General features: G+C 36.5%; 2 protein-coding genes across 2 annotated transcripts; one reads left to right on the top strand and one right to left on the bottom strand.

The window, feature by feature from the left end:
- The first annotated feature begins 3,534 nt into the window (after positions 1 to 3,534).
- On the top strand, positions 3,535 to 4,844 carry LOC110855316 (cell wall protein DAN4). Its single transcript, XM_022103745.2, has 3 exons — positions 3,535 to 3,656; positions 3,735 to 3,798; positions 3,967 to 4,844. The coding sequence occupies exons 1-3, from the start codon at positions 3,597 to 3,599 to the stop codon at positions 4,503 to 4,505; spliced, it is 663 nt and encodes a 220-aa protein (XP_021959437.1). The 5' UTR covers positions 3,535 to 3,596; the 3' UTR covers positions 4,506 to 4,844.
- Positions 4,845 to 10,702: 5,858 nt separating this feature from the next.
- Positions 10,703 to 12,491, bottom strand: LOC110855403. Its single transcript, XM_035856155.1, has 4 exons — positions 12,075 to 12,491; positions 11,763 to 11,992; positions 11,120 to 11,704; positions 10,703 to 11,028 (listed from the first exon to the last, which is right to left on the bottom strand). Exons 1-3 carry the CDS (start codon positions 12,472 to 12,474, stop codon positions 11,129 to 11,131), a joined length of 1,206 nt encoding a protein of 401 aa, XP_035712048.1. The 5' UTR covers positions 12,475 to 12,491; the 3' UTR covers positions 10,703 to 11,028; positions 11,120 to 11,128.
- Positions 12,492 to 16,995: the final 4,504 nt, after the last annotated feature.

The raw sequence follows: 16,995 nt of genomic DNA on the forward strand, positions 1-16,995 counted from the left end.
CGAAATTTATGCACCTGGTGACCTTCACCTTTCAGGCGTGGCTGTTCTCAGTGGTTGGGATTTTATTCAGTCTAACGGTCGGAAACGTATTTGTTGGGACGTTGCTATGCTTAAACTTTTATCTGGTGGGATTAAAATGGTGAGATTATTGGTAGAGAACTTGAATATTTATTTACAAATTCCGACTTAACAGGAACTTGCTAAATTTTGCGAAAAATTTCACATACCCCTTTTTGGAAAAATAATAGACCCAGATTTCCTATTGTCCAATTGCCATAGTAAATAATTTTTATAGGTTAGTAAACTCAAAATCAAGATAAATTAAAGTAATTACCTTTTTACAAGCTTAATCATTAAAATTCCCATATTTTAATGATCTGAATTTTGAAAATTTTGACTTATATCCTTTTATTTTCAAATTTGTCCCATAAATGGAAATTTCCTTACTAAAAAGGATTACACTTCTTAAGTTAATCGTGATTGGAAATGTCCATAAAAATTTGAAAAATTCTGAAATTTTCAGCTCCATCAAACGCCACCCCCTCTCAACCATTCTCCAGCTCTATAAACACCTCGAAATTCTGGGTTTGCATTTAAATCTCACCTTCCAAGATAGCATTCTACCCGCCACGTTGCTCTACTTGCTCACCATCAACATTCTATCGACCTATTTGTCCATTTCTTTTCAAAGATCTTTCAAAGGATTTGAAAACGTGGCGCACCTAATTTTTCCTATGTTCGCAATTGAGACAACCGTCGCCATCTTGGGGTTGGGCACGATGGCCTGTTTGGTCAACAAAAGGTCGGCCCAGTGCATCACACGCGTTCGAAAAGTGGCTTTATCGTTAGAATCCTGGCAGAAAAATGAAAAGCAAAGGAGCGGAAATAAGTTTTACTGTAAAGTCGTGAAAGCACGGAGACCTTTGAAGATCAGATTTGCCAGCAGTTTCGTCGCTGTGTCCACACCACTTGTGATGATTAGCTTTTGTGCAAAAACGACCGTAAGGTTGATACTGGTTCAATCGTAGAGATGATTAAAATAAAATTATGGAGGAACCTTCGATGGAGGGACCACACCAACATTTTTGAATAATGTGATCTATTCGAATGGGATACTTTAATCAAGGCATTATTCCTTTCACACGAAAAAGTTACTTTTAATAATGTTACCCTTTTGAAAAGCAAATATTGTCGACATTCCATATTAGGCTAAATATACTAAATCCTGAGTAGAGCTAACTTGATAAAAAGAGTGAAGATTGCTCTGGATTTAGTGTAGAGGGTGTTCCGGAAGTAATGCAACTTTGGTAAAATGCATATATGCAAGGGTATCAATTTGCCCCAAATTCGAAATTGGGTTAATATTGTAGTCCACACATTTATCTAGTAGAATCCGAAAACCAGAAGTCGATATCTCTATCCGTTCCAAAATGAGGTCAAATACCACCAAGCAACTCGCAACCATCGTCTGCCACTACCTCGAAAAAGTGGTTACGCGCTCCAAGAAATTGAGCTGTGTTCACTTTAAAAAATAAGAAATTCCAAAAGTGACGATTTGTTGTGTTATACTAAGGTATGAGCTGCAAAAAACGACTAATCGCATAAAATATCTGGTCGGTACATTCGTGTGGCAGCCCCGAAAGTAATAAACTTCGTGTAGATAGAAATTTGTTATGTCGGAGCGAAATTCGCTGAAGTACTTGAAGTTCTCACCGAACACCATACATTATTTGAAAGCTTAGAAGTTGGACATCAAATCCTAGAAGGTTCTAGAAGCTTATAAATATAGTCAGGAGTAAAATAAAAGTAGCAAGCAGGAGGGCAGAAAAAGTCCTTGACCTGAAGTAATTAAAATTAACCAAAATTCATCGTCCTGTACAAGACGATTTACTGCGCAGATTATCAAAATGCTTTTATTTGCACATAGTACAACTCTCCCACCTTCAAGAAAACCATTTATGCAAAACTGGAAATTAAATATAAGCCAAAGTATCACGCTCCGCCTTAAAACGGATCAAATGCAATTAACATGGGAGAGGTGAACGTTCCCAAATTTGCCAAATACAAGACCTATTGAAAAATTTTAGTTCCTATCCTAGAAAAAATATTGTAATCGAAAAACTTCAGTCAAAAATTGGAACTTATTTCAACACATGTGGTCAAAAATCTCAAAAAAGGTGACCAAAAACAGTGGCGAAGCACTAATTGTGAGCGCCCAACAAAAACGTCTCCAAATTTGGCGGAAGGGGTGTACGGACCATTGGAAGTAAAACTTAATTAGCTTTAACCTTTGTCCCTTTCTGACCAAAATTTCGCTTTAAAAAATTCATTCGTTGAGTTTATATGTGCATTTGACCAAAGTTGCATTACTTCCGGAACACCCTCTAGTTTACTTAATTTAGAATTAAGACAGTATATACTTAATTCTTAGCGTAGCTCTATTGTTAAAAGTGTACCATGATCAGAACTTAAAAATTCGTGGATATTTTTCACCTAGTGCGGTATCCTGCGAGAACAGCAAGTTGTCAAACCTATGACATTTTTCTCCATTATAGGGTGTATGCAATCGTGACATTTTCTCATATCTGAATTTATCGCTCTGAATTGAACCAAAGTTAATATTCGTAATAAGTTGGCCCAAATCTGGCATAAATTTGTTAATTGTTTTATGAAATAAACTGCTGGATTATATAATTTCACTTGGTTTTATACACGAGTGGACTTTGAACTGACTTTTACGTCATTACTCTCATCCGAAGTGTTAACGTAACTTTGGAATTATATAAATCATCCCTACTATTCTAAGTAAATGCGTTACATAAAGCGGATTATTTAATAAGACAAGTGTTTTTCACAATCTCCGGAATCGTGTTAATTACCAAACCACAAATACATTTTACTACCAAGTTTTTGATTTATCTCGACCATGAAAACATTTGGGCTACACACACGTGTAAATTATCCGAAAATCCGCAATTAGACCTGTCAGATTTAACCTTCACTCACCTTGCCATTGTAAAAATGAGATTGTGTAATGTCTACAATAATTATTCTAAATAGGAAAGAACTCTTTAAATAATGGAGTAAAATTTGCAGCATATGTACTCATAAAATTTATATTAGATACATGGGGCAGCCATGGACGCATAACTTATAACTTAAAATTATGACGTATAACTTAACTTATAATTATAAATATACGTCGCCTTATGGCGTTTCTATGACTTATAACTTATAAAATAAGTTATACGTCATAATTTTAAGTTATAAGTTATATGTCCATGGCTGCCCCATGTATCTATTAACTAAATAAGGCTCATAACTTGTATTTGCAAATAATTTGCATATTTATTTAAGTATCGCGTAATTATGCAATTTTGAAAGTCTAAAAATAATTAAGTATTTATTTACGTATTTATTAAGGGTGTAATACATTTCTGGCAGAAGAAACATCTGTGGCATGTGCTTGAAATATGTACATCCGGATTGAAAATGGATATAAAAACGGCTCCAATTCTTTCACTTAAACATTCGCAAAAAATTAACCTAACTAAAATTTAGGAATTAAAAATTTACAACATAAGTATTCATTAGCCATGTATTTTTCTTGGGTCATTTTTTCCTGCCTACTTGCAGTACATGCTTCACCCATCGAGGTATGTATTTATAACACTTGCCAAATTTTCAATTGTTCAGGGATCATTAATTAATTTTCGAAATACGCATTTGTGTAGGTGAACAATAATGCAGTAAGGTCGGCTAGAAATGTAAAGTTCCCCACAACGTTTGACATTCCTAGTAAGTGGATTTTTAATAATTATTAATTTAAATATCAATTGTGTATCCCATTTCGACGGAATTTTAAGTTGACAACTTTGTGCAAAATTACTACACCCTGAATTTAAAATTCCGTTCAGAAAGATATTCATTATTCAACGATTCTGTATCCATGAATGTACATTTCAGCATCAACTTCGTCCGGAACCACGTCCAGCCAAGGGTCGACGGCATCTTCGACCACGTGGTCCTCCCGAGCCCCCACCTCGACTCAAGGTTCCTCCACGACTCGAAGGTGGTCAACTTGGTCAACTAGGGCACCAACTTCGTCCTCCTCTTCCACTCAGCCAGCAACGTCCACGTGGCAACCAACCTCATCCAGCCAAGCACCCACATCGTCGTCATCTACTACCCAACGGTCAACCTGGTCCACGTGGTCGACACGTGCCCCAACTTCTTCTCAGGCACCAACTTCCACCACGTCGGGATCAACTTCGACCTGGATTCCCACCTCAACCACGCAGGCGACCACGTCAACTCAAGAATCGTCCACAGATGGCGGACAAACTTCGTCGACGTCCACCTTTCCAACGACGACTCAAGGCTCATCGTCGACATCCTTTGAGACCACCACGACCGGAAATAACCGGACGAGCAGTACGCAAAATCCAATCTGCACCATCTTCCCGGATTCTCCATTCTGTAAGTTGTACCGAATCATGGAATAATCCGATTATTTTGACGAAAATAAATTTAACAAACGCTTAACATCCTAAGAAACTATGTTTTCATCGAAATAAATAATGAAAATTATGTATCTGGGAAATAGTAAACAAACTTAAAGGCGGAATGCTTCATAATCTGAATTGTTTAGGTTTAAACTTTTATTCAAATGTTGAATTTATTTAATCATATTATTAAAGGCGTACTTAACATGACTTGAAATATTTCAAAACTGTTTAAAAGTATTCTTAGATAATACCTTGCATGCAAAATCTTATTTAAAAGTTCATGGAGTTAAAATTCCGAAAATTGATATTGAAATAAAAGGTCCTACATAGTTTAAATTATTCATCAGCCCGTGCAGGACTCAAGCTTGGTTACGTATGTATGCAGTGGCCGCGGAAGGCGTGGGGGCACATGGGGTCATTAATATTCGGGATAGGGGAGCGAAGGGTTTCTATGCGTAAAATGGGAAGTTGATCGATACATTGAACAGTCCCACCGTCCCCACGCTTCCGCGGCCCCTGAACTTTGTAAATAGTTGGTTGATAAAACTCTTGAACATTAAATATGTAGTACTTACTATTGAATGCATAATAAGGAGTGGACTGCGCACAAAGTACGGTATCGACAGATACCGGACATCCACAACCTACAAAACATCCGGTAGTGTCACATATTTATAATTTTCATATTTGTATTGACTTGGTAGTAATTTCCTACCGGATTGGTAATACCTTCTTATTTGTAATTGTTTCATTACCGTGCATAACATCAACATTCAGACACACATAGGTGCATATTTTGCACGGATCTTCTTAAAACTAACTAAAAAATCTAGTAACTATGTATCTAGTACTATGCAATCAACAGTTGTTGAGGCACTTAAGCACTTATGGTTTACATAAATACTACATAGGTTATATACTTTCCAAGTTTTGATTACTATATAGTAATATATCACGTGATATATCACGTTGAGTTTTTTTATTCATATATAAGTCTAAATATTTTCACCAAATATATTTAAGTTCCTGCATGCGTCTGATTAGCGTCAACATCATACTTATTTATGTTAATTAATTCATGATATTTTTCTCATAAAATTTTTCAAGACACCCAACCTTAAAGCGATAAAAGATAGGATCCAGCTTTTTACATAAGTTCTTTGCCCCTCCTAAGTTCTTAGTTGAATCCTTTCAAAATATTAAACTATCAAAAGGCCAACGACAAAAAAATTCAGATGAGAATTTGGTTGAGAAATTAATTAATTAAATTCCAACTTAAAATCTTCGCAACGCAGTATTTAAGATCTGTAGAAGTGTTCAAACGCCGCAATACATATATAACGGCTATATTTTGGTAGATGATTTTTTACTGCTGGTTGTACGAAGATCCGTAGTGCTCGCTGTTGGTAATAGCATACATCGGTAATAACTTAATGCCAGTGCCAGGTATGCACCTTGACTAGAAAAGGGCATTGGCGACCCAAAAACTACATCCTTTACGTACAGCCTTTAACAAGATAATGTAATTTTACCCGGGCAATAATACCTTTACCTACTTAGAAATTTAAGTATATTAATCAATTCCTATCTAAGCAGGTAACCGCTTCTAAGTTTGGCCGTTTTTCAGCGAAAGCTTAGCAATACGACGTACAGATACTTTGCCTATTCTGCAAAATAAAAATTATTTCAACCCACTGCAAAATGTCCGGTCGGAAATATTTCCATCGTTTCCATCGTTCTCGACAGGTTTTGAACGCATTGCAGAAACCACTGCAATCCACCGATTTAATTTCGCCCGGGTTATGGAAAATTGGGGAACAATATTTCACGCTTTTTGGAAGGATCGGGATCCTCCCGTGGGAATTCGTGGTAACCACAAGACAACTAAATTTAGCTAAAACTTCTTCCTTAAAGCGCGGGATTCTCAAATTTTCATCCCTCCTCACAATCGCGTACGCCTTAATGACTACCGTCCTCCTGACGAGAAAGCTGTTATCCTGGGAAACCAGGGGTGACGACACGTACGACGTTATCCGCACGTTCCTCATGTTTTACATAGCCATTCTCTACCCCGCAGTCATACCGACGAGTTGCATTATCGGTTTTCGGGCGAGACTTATTTGTCCGATAATTAATGCAATTAACCAATTGGAGTCTAGTGTATCGGGTAGGTAACAAATTAGGGTGCATTCTCTCATTGTAAACCCTAAAAATTTAGATATAAATCGTCACCCGCGGATGCTCTGTAGTGCTCTTTTTTTGGGTAACGATTAATGAGAAGTTTGTCACCAAGGGTAAATAGGTAACTCAAAAACTCATGTAGCAAACACACATTCAGATAACAAAAATGTTCAGTTTTAAAAACTGAATATCTAATTGGTAAACAAATTTTTGACCTATTTCCCATTAGTCTTCTTAATCATTATCTATTTTAAAAACAGAGCACTACACTTCGGGTGACGATTTGTCTTCAAATTATTTACAGTGTATAACCTGGGGTAGAATTTTATTGTGGCTTCGACAGAGGGAATTCCCCTGGTCCCCCACATGACATGCTTCCCAACACTGATAAAAGCATAACTGAAATTATGAATGATATAATTCTTGTTAGGCTCAACCATACATGTTGTACTTTTTGTAAGGCTAATACTTAATTGTATAATTTTGGCCACTAATATTTATGGAGGACAATCAGTACACCAGGCTTACAATGCGATGGTGTGAAGTGTAACCCTCCGATTTGGCTGAAATTTTAAAATTAGGTGGTCCAAGCCAATACAACTAACGTTTCTTCAGGCAGTTTGTGCGATGGTGAGAGTTACTCAAAATATTTGAGGTCAAAGTTCAAAAAACGGCCGACTTTTTTCAGGCGGAGTGAGAAAACTCCACTTCCAGTCTCTTCCCCTCGCTTTGATTTGCAGGTGTCTCGCTCACGCATACGCCTTCATGCACAAGCACAGGCTTTGATGCAAAATAATAAAAAATAAAAATTATTAACTACAGCTTAAAAAGCAATTAATACGCATTCTACATAATTTAATTCATAATTAAATAAGTGCGATTTTTACTTATTTCTAGTACAAATTTACATAAAGTTAATTTATAAATTCGCCAACGGCAAATAAACATGGAAAAACGTAACTTGCTTTCCATTTCGAACGCGTTGGTTATTCCAATTAATTTGTATTTTAAGTGCTCCTGTGTTTGTTCCAATGATTCGATATTGTTGGTACTCGAGCGGATTATGGGGTGATGACGAAAAGCCCGAGTTTAAAAATGTAAACGACGTTTGTTTTAGAGAAAAAAAATATTAGTTGCGACCTGAATTGTGGCAATCCCACATTCATCAAATTCAGCTGGTGCAGTTTATCGTATTGTTTTGTGGACTTTTATGAAAATAATCATATGGTCACATGTACAATGAATAATTAATATTTTTCTACAAAAAAAAATTAAATTTAAAATTGTTGAAATGAACTATTTTTCGGAGTGAAAATCAAAGCGAGGGGAAGAGACTGGAAGTGGAGTTTTCTCACTCCGCCTGAAAAAAGTCGGCCGTTTTTTGAACTTTGATCTCAAATATTTTGAGTAACTCTCACCATCGCACAAACTGCCTGAAGAAACGTTAGTTGTATTGGCTTGGACCACCTAATTTTAAAATTTAAGCCAAATCGGAGGGTTACACTTCACACCATCGCATTGTTAGTAGTGCTTTAATTTAATGATTTTGCCTGATTTAGTGTCCTCTTTTCTATTTATACCGCCCCTGGTTAAAACGGGCTTATATGTAGCTACAAATACAAATAAGTATGCATATTTCATTTACTTACCTAATTTTCACTATACTAAATATTTCCTAAATCAACAGCTCTCGGAAGATCCCGGGAATACGCACCGGTCAACAAAATCGTTGAATTTGGAATTCTCCACCTAATCAAAATCGTCGCATTCATGCCTTTTCTAGTTCCACTCCTCGCCTGGGTAGATATTGACCCGCTTCGTGTAATCAGCTCTCAAGTCCAATATGTGCAGATGTTTATATATTTTGATCCCCATTTCGAATCCTACCCCGTATCGGAACCGTTCAGTATGGATAATAGGCAGAGCATGATGTTACCAACGAGAATATTGCAGCCCATGCAGGAGATAATTTGGATAAAAAGCTTAATCGGTGTGGGGTAAGATTCGACGAATGAATATAGAGGATTTAGATAAGGTTCCGAGAAGTTGATGTAAATCAGGATGGGCGGGAACAAATAGTTTACACAGAAGTGGTACGCATAGAGTAGGTGGTCCACCAAAATGTCCGATTCGGTCAAAGGATTCTTCCGGCTTGATAGTTGTTCTAAGTAAAGTAATATAAATTAAGACGTGTTGACATACAAGTATTTTGTTCTTTCAAAATTCGCTCATTTTGCAATTGATAAAAATTATTCGTTCATAATTCATTCATTCAAAATTCATTCATTTTACAATTGATAAAAATTATTCGTTCATAATTCATTCATTCAAAATTCGATAGTAAATACTTCTTTACTCATTTTTAAATATGCGTTTTATCTCAAATTAGCTTGATTGGATTAATTTCTCAATTTATGGGCTATGTATGTTCATTCATGTGAAAAAACATTTTATCGATATAGGTATGTGTATTTATATGTATGTTGATATCTGAGGGACAATTATGTACGGCGCTGGTCGTTAGCTTTTTCCTAATAATATACATGCTCATGTACTTACCTAAGATAAAAACTTAGGGTTCCTATCTAGAATTACACATAATAAGCATTATCTCTGAAAAAAATTTATACTTAGAACTTTTATGCGATCATTAATATATATGCACACAGGGTCAAATTTCTGGAAACAGGAAATGAGCATTTATGTTAAATACATACTTTCCCACCTCAATGTCCAGCGTGTCGGGACACCCTGCTGGCCGAAGGCCAGCAAGGTGTCTGACATTTTTTCCTGACGTCACAAAAATAATTCGGAAAAATTTTCATTCTAAATTTTTCAAATGAATTTTAAAATTTAGATTTGAATTCAAAATGTATGCAACAGGGAAAGTCCATATAGATATCCTGTCGACAGGGTCTCATTTAATGGAACGGACTTTCTGTCACTTTTAGTCACAATTATTAGCTCGCCCTGCGTAGCACGAGAGCTATTGAATTCCTCTTGTCCGTCCGTCTGTCTGTGTGTTAACGAGTTTTTTCATCAATTGATGCGAATTAATAATCCCCTTGATCATTAGTGAATACATTAGGCTCACCATTGGTATCGAACAATCCGTGGCGAAAATGGTGCCAATTAATTGTGCAAATGGATCGAGAAAGGACTACAATTTTAGAATAGGCTGCACCGTTAGTATTGAACAGTTGGATATCCAAGCTGATGCAAAACAATTGGGGGGCATCCCTTGTTGCTAACTAGAATGGACCAGGTCCATTTTTTAATAAATTAATAGCACCGTTGGTATCTAACAATCGGTAACACAAAATGATGCGAAACACTTGGGTTAATCGATGCAAAACGCACCGATGGTACAGAATATTCGGGAGAAGGGAGTATATAATTTTGACACAAATTTTTCGAAATTTTATTTGCCCCGCCACGGTTATCTCCAACAGCGGTGCAAAATACTTTGCCGCCTTCCTCGTTTTTCTGCACCATTGATGCATAATTGTATAAAAGTTATTGATCTATTTCGTTGAACTACTATAATTTTGCACCAAAGGTGCAAAGGTGCAACGTAATTACGTATTACAGGGTGAGCTACTTCTAACGTTACTCCCGTTTATTTCATGCTGGGATTTTTAATTTAAAATTCCAATTCAATTTTCTCAAGAACAGGTATGTACATCTTTCAAAATTATTTTCATACCATTTATTAACCACGTATCGGACTACATACTATCCCCGTACTTCGGCTTTGCACCTCATTTGCATAAATCTGCTCGCACAAGTTCTTGTAGCCGTCGCCCGAGATGGGGACAAGTGAGACTCTATGACTTCCACGAATGTGTACATGAAATGTAAGATTTTTAACTACGGAATGCACGTATCAAATATGGTAAGCTATTTAGTAAAACGATGACGGATATATGGATATGTATCATATTAAATGCAGATAATTTACAAGAGAAGAGATAAACACATTCGTATTATAATTTAAAGAGAAGATGACATGATTGAAGGAAGAAATTGAATTTATTTCCCAAGTTTTCGATACTGCACTCGTGTCATCATCAGGGATTAAATATTTAGAAATCAAAACACGATATGTTCATATTATACTTTAATTAGTTACCTAAGACTTTTTCAGATCATGAGCACCACCATGGAAGCAAATTGCACGTGTCCAGCAAAATTTAATCATTAAACTTATTTAACTAAATGACATTACTGTCAACTATAATTGACCACCATCGCCTTCCCAGAGAGTGATGCGAAAGGAAGTAGCACTGTAAGAATGATAATTGGCCACGATTTGCAACTGTTTCGTATCTTCCTTCACCTACATATGTACATCATCAATTAATATTGGGTAATAGATTATTACTAATATTTTTGTAGTGAATAATGTTGGTGGTGAGCTAGTGACTTACATATTGAAATTAGCTATCGAAAAATTCTAAGTCCCCGTCCTCGCTTTCCAAATCATCAGATTCAGTATGATATTCTGAGTCTGATGAGTCATCTTCACGAATAGGAATAATTATGGGCGTCATCAAGTTCGTTGCAGGTGAATCTAAGAAATTGTCCATCAATCTATCCCTTTCCCACATTTTGTCTTCATATTTTATAGAATGATGGACGCAATTCCTCCACATTTCAGGTGTTATATTTGATACCGCTTTCTTCGACAATTCATATATTCCGTTCAAATTATTGCCTGGATTATGTTTAGCGATATAGCCCTTGACAATTGCCCAGATTAATTCAATCGGGTTAAACTCGCAGTGAGCAGGTGGAAGCCAGAGTATTTTTATATCCTTGTTGCTTTCTTCTGCAAGTTTCTCCACGATAAATTTGGGTTTCACGGGTTTTGATTTTGCCAGTTCGATTAGTGATGATTTGGTAAGTTTATGGAAACTTTCAACTCCTTCGGGCAGACGAATGTCATGTTGAACAACCCAATCAACAATTTTCTGCTTCAGCGAGGCCATGTTCGGCATTAGCGTTCCTTCAACCTATAGTAAAACAATCTTACTACGATTTTGAAATTACAACATTGAATTCAAAATGTACCCTTTTGCGGTGGTAGGGAGCCTGATCTAGAACTAAGACCGATTTTGGTGGCACGAGACTCAGGATCTTTTCAAACCACGTCAAATATCTGACATGGTCCATATTACCGTGATAATCTTTAACGTCCTTTTTTGAAATAAAAATATCGTCCCCATCCGTCAGAAACCCATCCTCGGATCCTATGTGGTTAATGATGACTCTGCCGTTTCCAGATTTTACCAGAAATCCTCCTGAATAAAAACGTTTAAATATGTTATAGTTAGATTCTGCTAACACGAGGTTTACTTTAGTAAAATGAAATAAAGATCAGACCTGTCCAGTTATTCATGTCCTGCAAAATCATGCCACTCCAAAACTGGTCCATTTCTTGCCGTTCACGGTTTGTTAGCAGCATTTCCCAGCAATATTTTCTCGTATTATCGGGAGAAGCCCACGTCTCGTCGGAGAAATAAATTTTTCTATTTTCTGCTCTATATTGCCGAATTTTCCTAAGGTAGTTTTCTCTTTGGGCAACTATGTCCGTACGTTCAAGATAAACAGGTTTTTTATTTATTAGTCGATATTTGAAGCTACATTTTGTCACCAGCCACTTTCGAAACAATGATTCGCTAATTTTAGGAAAATATTCATTATTGCGACATGTTTGCCAGAGGGAGTTCGCACTTGGATATTCTTTACGTGAATAGAAGTCTTGAGTAACACGACGAATCATTGAGGTCGAAAACTCATCACATTAATAAAGTGGTTTCCTTGGTGTATTATCAGTTTGAATTTCTTTGTTATTCTCTTTATTACTCGCGTTCTTCATAATTGTGTGCACTGTTCGTTTTGAAACGTTGCACAACCCTGCCACTTTTTTTGCTACATTTTCTAGCTTGAACTGGTTTAACACTTTCACATTGTATTTAAAGTAATTTTGTAAAGTTTGCACAAACTCGTGCACGTTTTTTACTACTCCAGATATATTTTTTGACGGTTTATTAACTCTTGTTACTCTCCTAATGCTCATGGTGACAGTATTACTATTTGCAATTAGGTATTTAAATTTTTACAATTTTATAATGTACAAATTATTTCGTTGTGCATGTTTACTAAAAACCACATGTTTACACCAGTTCCCGCACGCGTCATTCAAAATAGTGTGGGCGACGGCTACAAGAACTTGTGCGAGCAGATTTATGCAAATGAGGTGCAAAGCCGAAGTACGGGGATAGTATGTACATACATTATGTCAATTTTCCGAAGGAATAGATATAAAATTGTTGAATCTGCAAATATTTTAATGTTAAAATATTGCGAATTGAACTTTACATAATTAATACTACGGGGGTTTGACCGATTCATTATTGTGTCTACCCTAGTTATATTTAAATAATTTTTTAACAAGTTTTCATATTTTAAATGGATTCAATTAACTTCTTTAGTAGAAATTATTATTTTTTAAATTGGTTCAGAATAGTGGATTCGATTGTTTTATTTCTTTCCCGTTGCGTGTATTTCAAAATTTTCATTTCAAACATCTTGTGAATTTGTGTGATGTTGGCCCTGATCACACATAAGAAACTTGGTACACTTTTTTTTAAATGTTCAAATAGGTTTACAAATAAAAATACGGACCAACTTTATTAAAACTTGACTGTGCCAAAGTAGTAACCCTGCCCTACACATAACCATCAACCATAGTTTGCTCCCCCCCTTGGGGCCACCACTCTTACGTTTTTCCTGAAAACTGCAAAAACAATCCACGCACCTAATCTGCGTCCACTCTTAAGTTAAACTGAGGGAGCTCAAGCTATACTGCGCAGTTAGTTATTAGTAGAGATTGTCATTGATGAAGTTCATTTTACGGGACACCACTGCATGGGTTACGAGCTAGTGTAATGCATTTTTTGCTAAAATTGCGAAGCTTAGTAGCAATCACTGTGAAAGTGAAAACCTGGCGAATCGAGGTTTTCACAACCACATAATCGTCGCTGGCTCTAACCCGAACAAGACGTGGCAGTGCTTCAAAACGGAAACACGTCACAAAACGACAATATATCTTTATATTTCGATGCATTAGGATGACAAAAAGTGCAATTAGAAAAACACTTAAGGTCACCACTCGTCATAGCCAACCACGAAAAAGCACAAGCCATGAAAAAACTTTTCACCACCAATCCTTCCCGGTGAAGTCCTGCCGATGCTTGGGGACCGAAAAGTCTGTTGTGCAGCATTTTAGATCATCAACTGGGGAATACAGGCAAAATCAAACCAAGTCTCAGAAAAAATGTTCAAGACCAAAAAACCAGGGTGCAAAAACCTTGCAAAAAACGGGTCGCCACATGTCATGAAAAATTATCGTCGTTTGTGACGAGACCTACGTCGACCCTGATCCCTTAAAGAGTTCGAAAAGCACCTTTTTTGACTCAGGCAACCCAGTGAATGTAAATTATCAACAGATTATAACAAGTTATACATACATGAAATCCAAATTCCCTGTAAAATTCCAAGCAAGGCTTACATTGAGTCAGATGGCCTTAAAACTGAAAACCCTCCAAATGTCCCTATTTGCGAGAAATTGAAAATATTTGAGCCTTAGGCAAAAGAAGTTACTCCAACCTTCGCTCCAAGGCGAAAAACCTGGTAGGATTCGAACGTTAATGGCACAAAATCAATCAGGACATTTCGGAATAGGGTGGAAAACCGCAAATTTGAGTTTTGGTGCGGAAAGTCAGATTGGTGGTGAAGAACGGAGAAAAAATAAATCCTCCGCAGCAAAAACTGGTTGGTATGGTTCCCACCTATTGTGACATTGTTGTTATACACAAAATTATTGCACCCTTATTTTTGTCTGTATCGGAATCGGAGCAGAAAAACTTTTTTTGATTTTTGGGGCTTTTCTACTCTAGATATTATTATTAAATACTCTAAGGCAAAAACTAATTGGGACACGAATATGTCGTATTCCTATTTTCGGTATGTTGCGCCATACAATACTCAACAATCCAAGAAATCAATTGTTCGAATTAAATAAACAATCCTAAAATTTGGGATGATTATTAAATACTTATTTAGTGCAGGGACTGGCACGTGGCGAAATAGCAATTTGGTGAATAAATCAAAAAATCAAAACTAATGCTTTTAAAATGAAATTAAAATTCTTTGATGGGTTTTGTAAAGTTTTAGATATAAATGGGTCAAATAATCTCCACCGTTGGACTTAAAATGTTAGTTTTATGAACTACACCCTTCATCAAAATGGGGAGAGGAATATGTTGAAAGCATTTAAAATATTCAGCGGCACGTATTTAGGTTTTGGAGCACATATTTAGGACATCCTTTGGCACTGACCACTTCCTTGGACGCGTCGCAAATGATGCTTGAAAAAGCGCCGAACTGGTTTCCATACCTTTCTTTCCTCCCACCTACATATTGAATGGGCGCATTTTCTCTATGAAACACATAGCAAATCGATCTGGTCCCTTTGATATCATCTACTTCTATGTATGTATTATGTCAGGAGGAATCTCATTTACTTCTAACTCGCCTTGTCAGAAATTAAATTGCCACGAAGTACACGTGTTGCAAGTTTATCTAAAGTATTTGAAACCAGTTTTGTTTTATATTTTCCTAGTTTTTGGCAAAAAAGTTTCAAAAATTGATCCAGGATGGGGGGACATCCTCTGGAATCTGTAATAGTCTGTTATGTAAGTGGTAGCTTGGAGAAACGCTAATTTCGTGGGTCTAAAAAATGACCTATCACTGCCATACGTAGTTTGTTTTGAGGCAGCTGAAAAACCAGAGTTACCAAAACCTTCTTGACATATAATCATGCAAAATTTAGTACCGATTCGCAAGTTAAAAAATAGCAGACGAATTAACCGAGTGCACCTATTTCCAGATTGAACCATATACACAAATAAAACCATTATTTTTTAAAATAGTGTACATGCGAAGATGGAAACGCACATGGAAACTTTTGGTAACGAGAAGAGAGAAATGAGAAGCGCGAAAAGATAATGGACATTCATTGACACTGTAGAAAATCCTAGTGAAAAATTCACAGACTTTACGGCCCGTTTTCTCCTGTCAGATGTTAATGTCTCCAAACTCCGTACATATCGCCAAAAATCGCCAAACCAAGCTAAGCTTTGACAGATAATGTGTTTTGCAAATTTGATAAATTTGTAATTGACACTAAATCGTCAGCTTAACATTTTTTCTGTCGTTGGTGACATATTTCTGCGTAGCTCATACCGGGTTTTGTATATGACAAAATTCCTGCTGCTCCGAAGACTCGCCACTTCATAATTTCTCATAACTTCATAATTTTCCTTTTTATTAATTTTTAATTCCTGCGCCAGTGCTTCGTTTCTTGCGGGTTTTTCTCATTTTTGCACTGCAAAGCAAGAAATGCAAGAAATGCAAGGTGCAAGAAATGCAAGAAAGTGCAAGAAACACAGCGCCATCTAGCGACGCGCCTACAGAACTATGGAGGCGGGCAGGAGTTTCTTTCACTTTGCATTTCTTGCGGGTAAAAATAGCTGCAAGAAACCAATTTCTTGCGGTTATTTCTTGCAGGTGGTTACTTGCACCCGAAACACTGCCTGCCCAACTAAAGTTTTTATCTGAACTCAACAATGATCACTATCAACTTTTCATATTGGACGACTCATGGTAAAATTTTCGAAATAACATTTTTAGGTTCAGGAATTTCATTCCGAGCGGTTGTTATAAATAATAGGGAGAAAATTTGTCTGAGCCATTCAGGTTACGCATTCGGAGTGGAATGATATATTTTTTGATGACGTATTAACAAAGCTACATGTATGTAGGAATGTAATGTATGGAAAACTGGCAAATAAGCGGCATTCCCCCCGACGATGCAATTTTTTGTGTTGCTTTTATTTAATGGGGGGGGGGGTAGGGAGGACACCCTGCGCGCCAACGACCGTTTACACCCTGCTGAGATTTTCGAGGTGGGAAAGTATGGTTAAATAGATACGTGAAATTGTAATCCATATTAGATATATGTACATAAAAACATAATGAAGCATGACCAAATATTTTGTCCATTTGTAGAGTAATAAGTATGTATGCATGAATAGAAAGCAATATATTTATTGGGCAATAATTTTTCGTTGTAACCAGGCTATCTAGTAAAATATTAAACATTTGAAGAACGTCAGTCCCTAATTGAGCACAGAATGAATATTTTACGCAAAAGTACAAGATGGACAAGAAATGCAGA

The sequence above is a fragment of the Folsomia candida genome, unplaced genomic scaffold (assembly GCF_002217175.1).
Source record: "Folsomia candida strain VU population unplaced genomic scaffold, ASM221717v1 Fcan01_Sc012, whole genome shotgun sequence".
Lineage (NCBI taxonomy): Eukaryota > Metazoa > Arthropoda > Collembola > Entomobryomorpha > Isotomidae > Folsomia > Folsomia candida.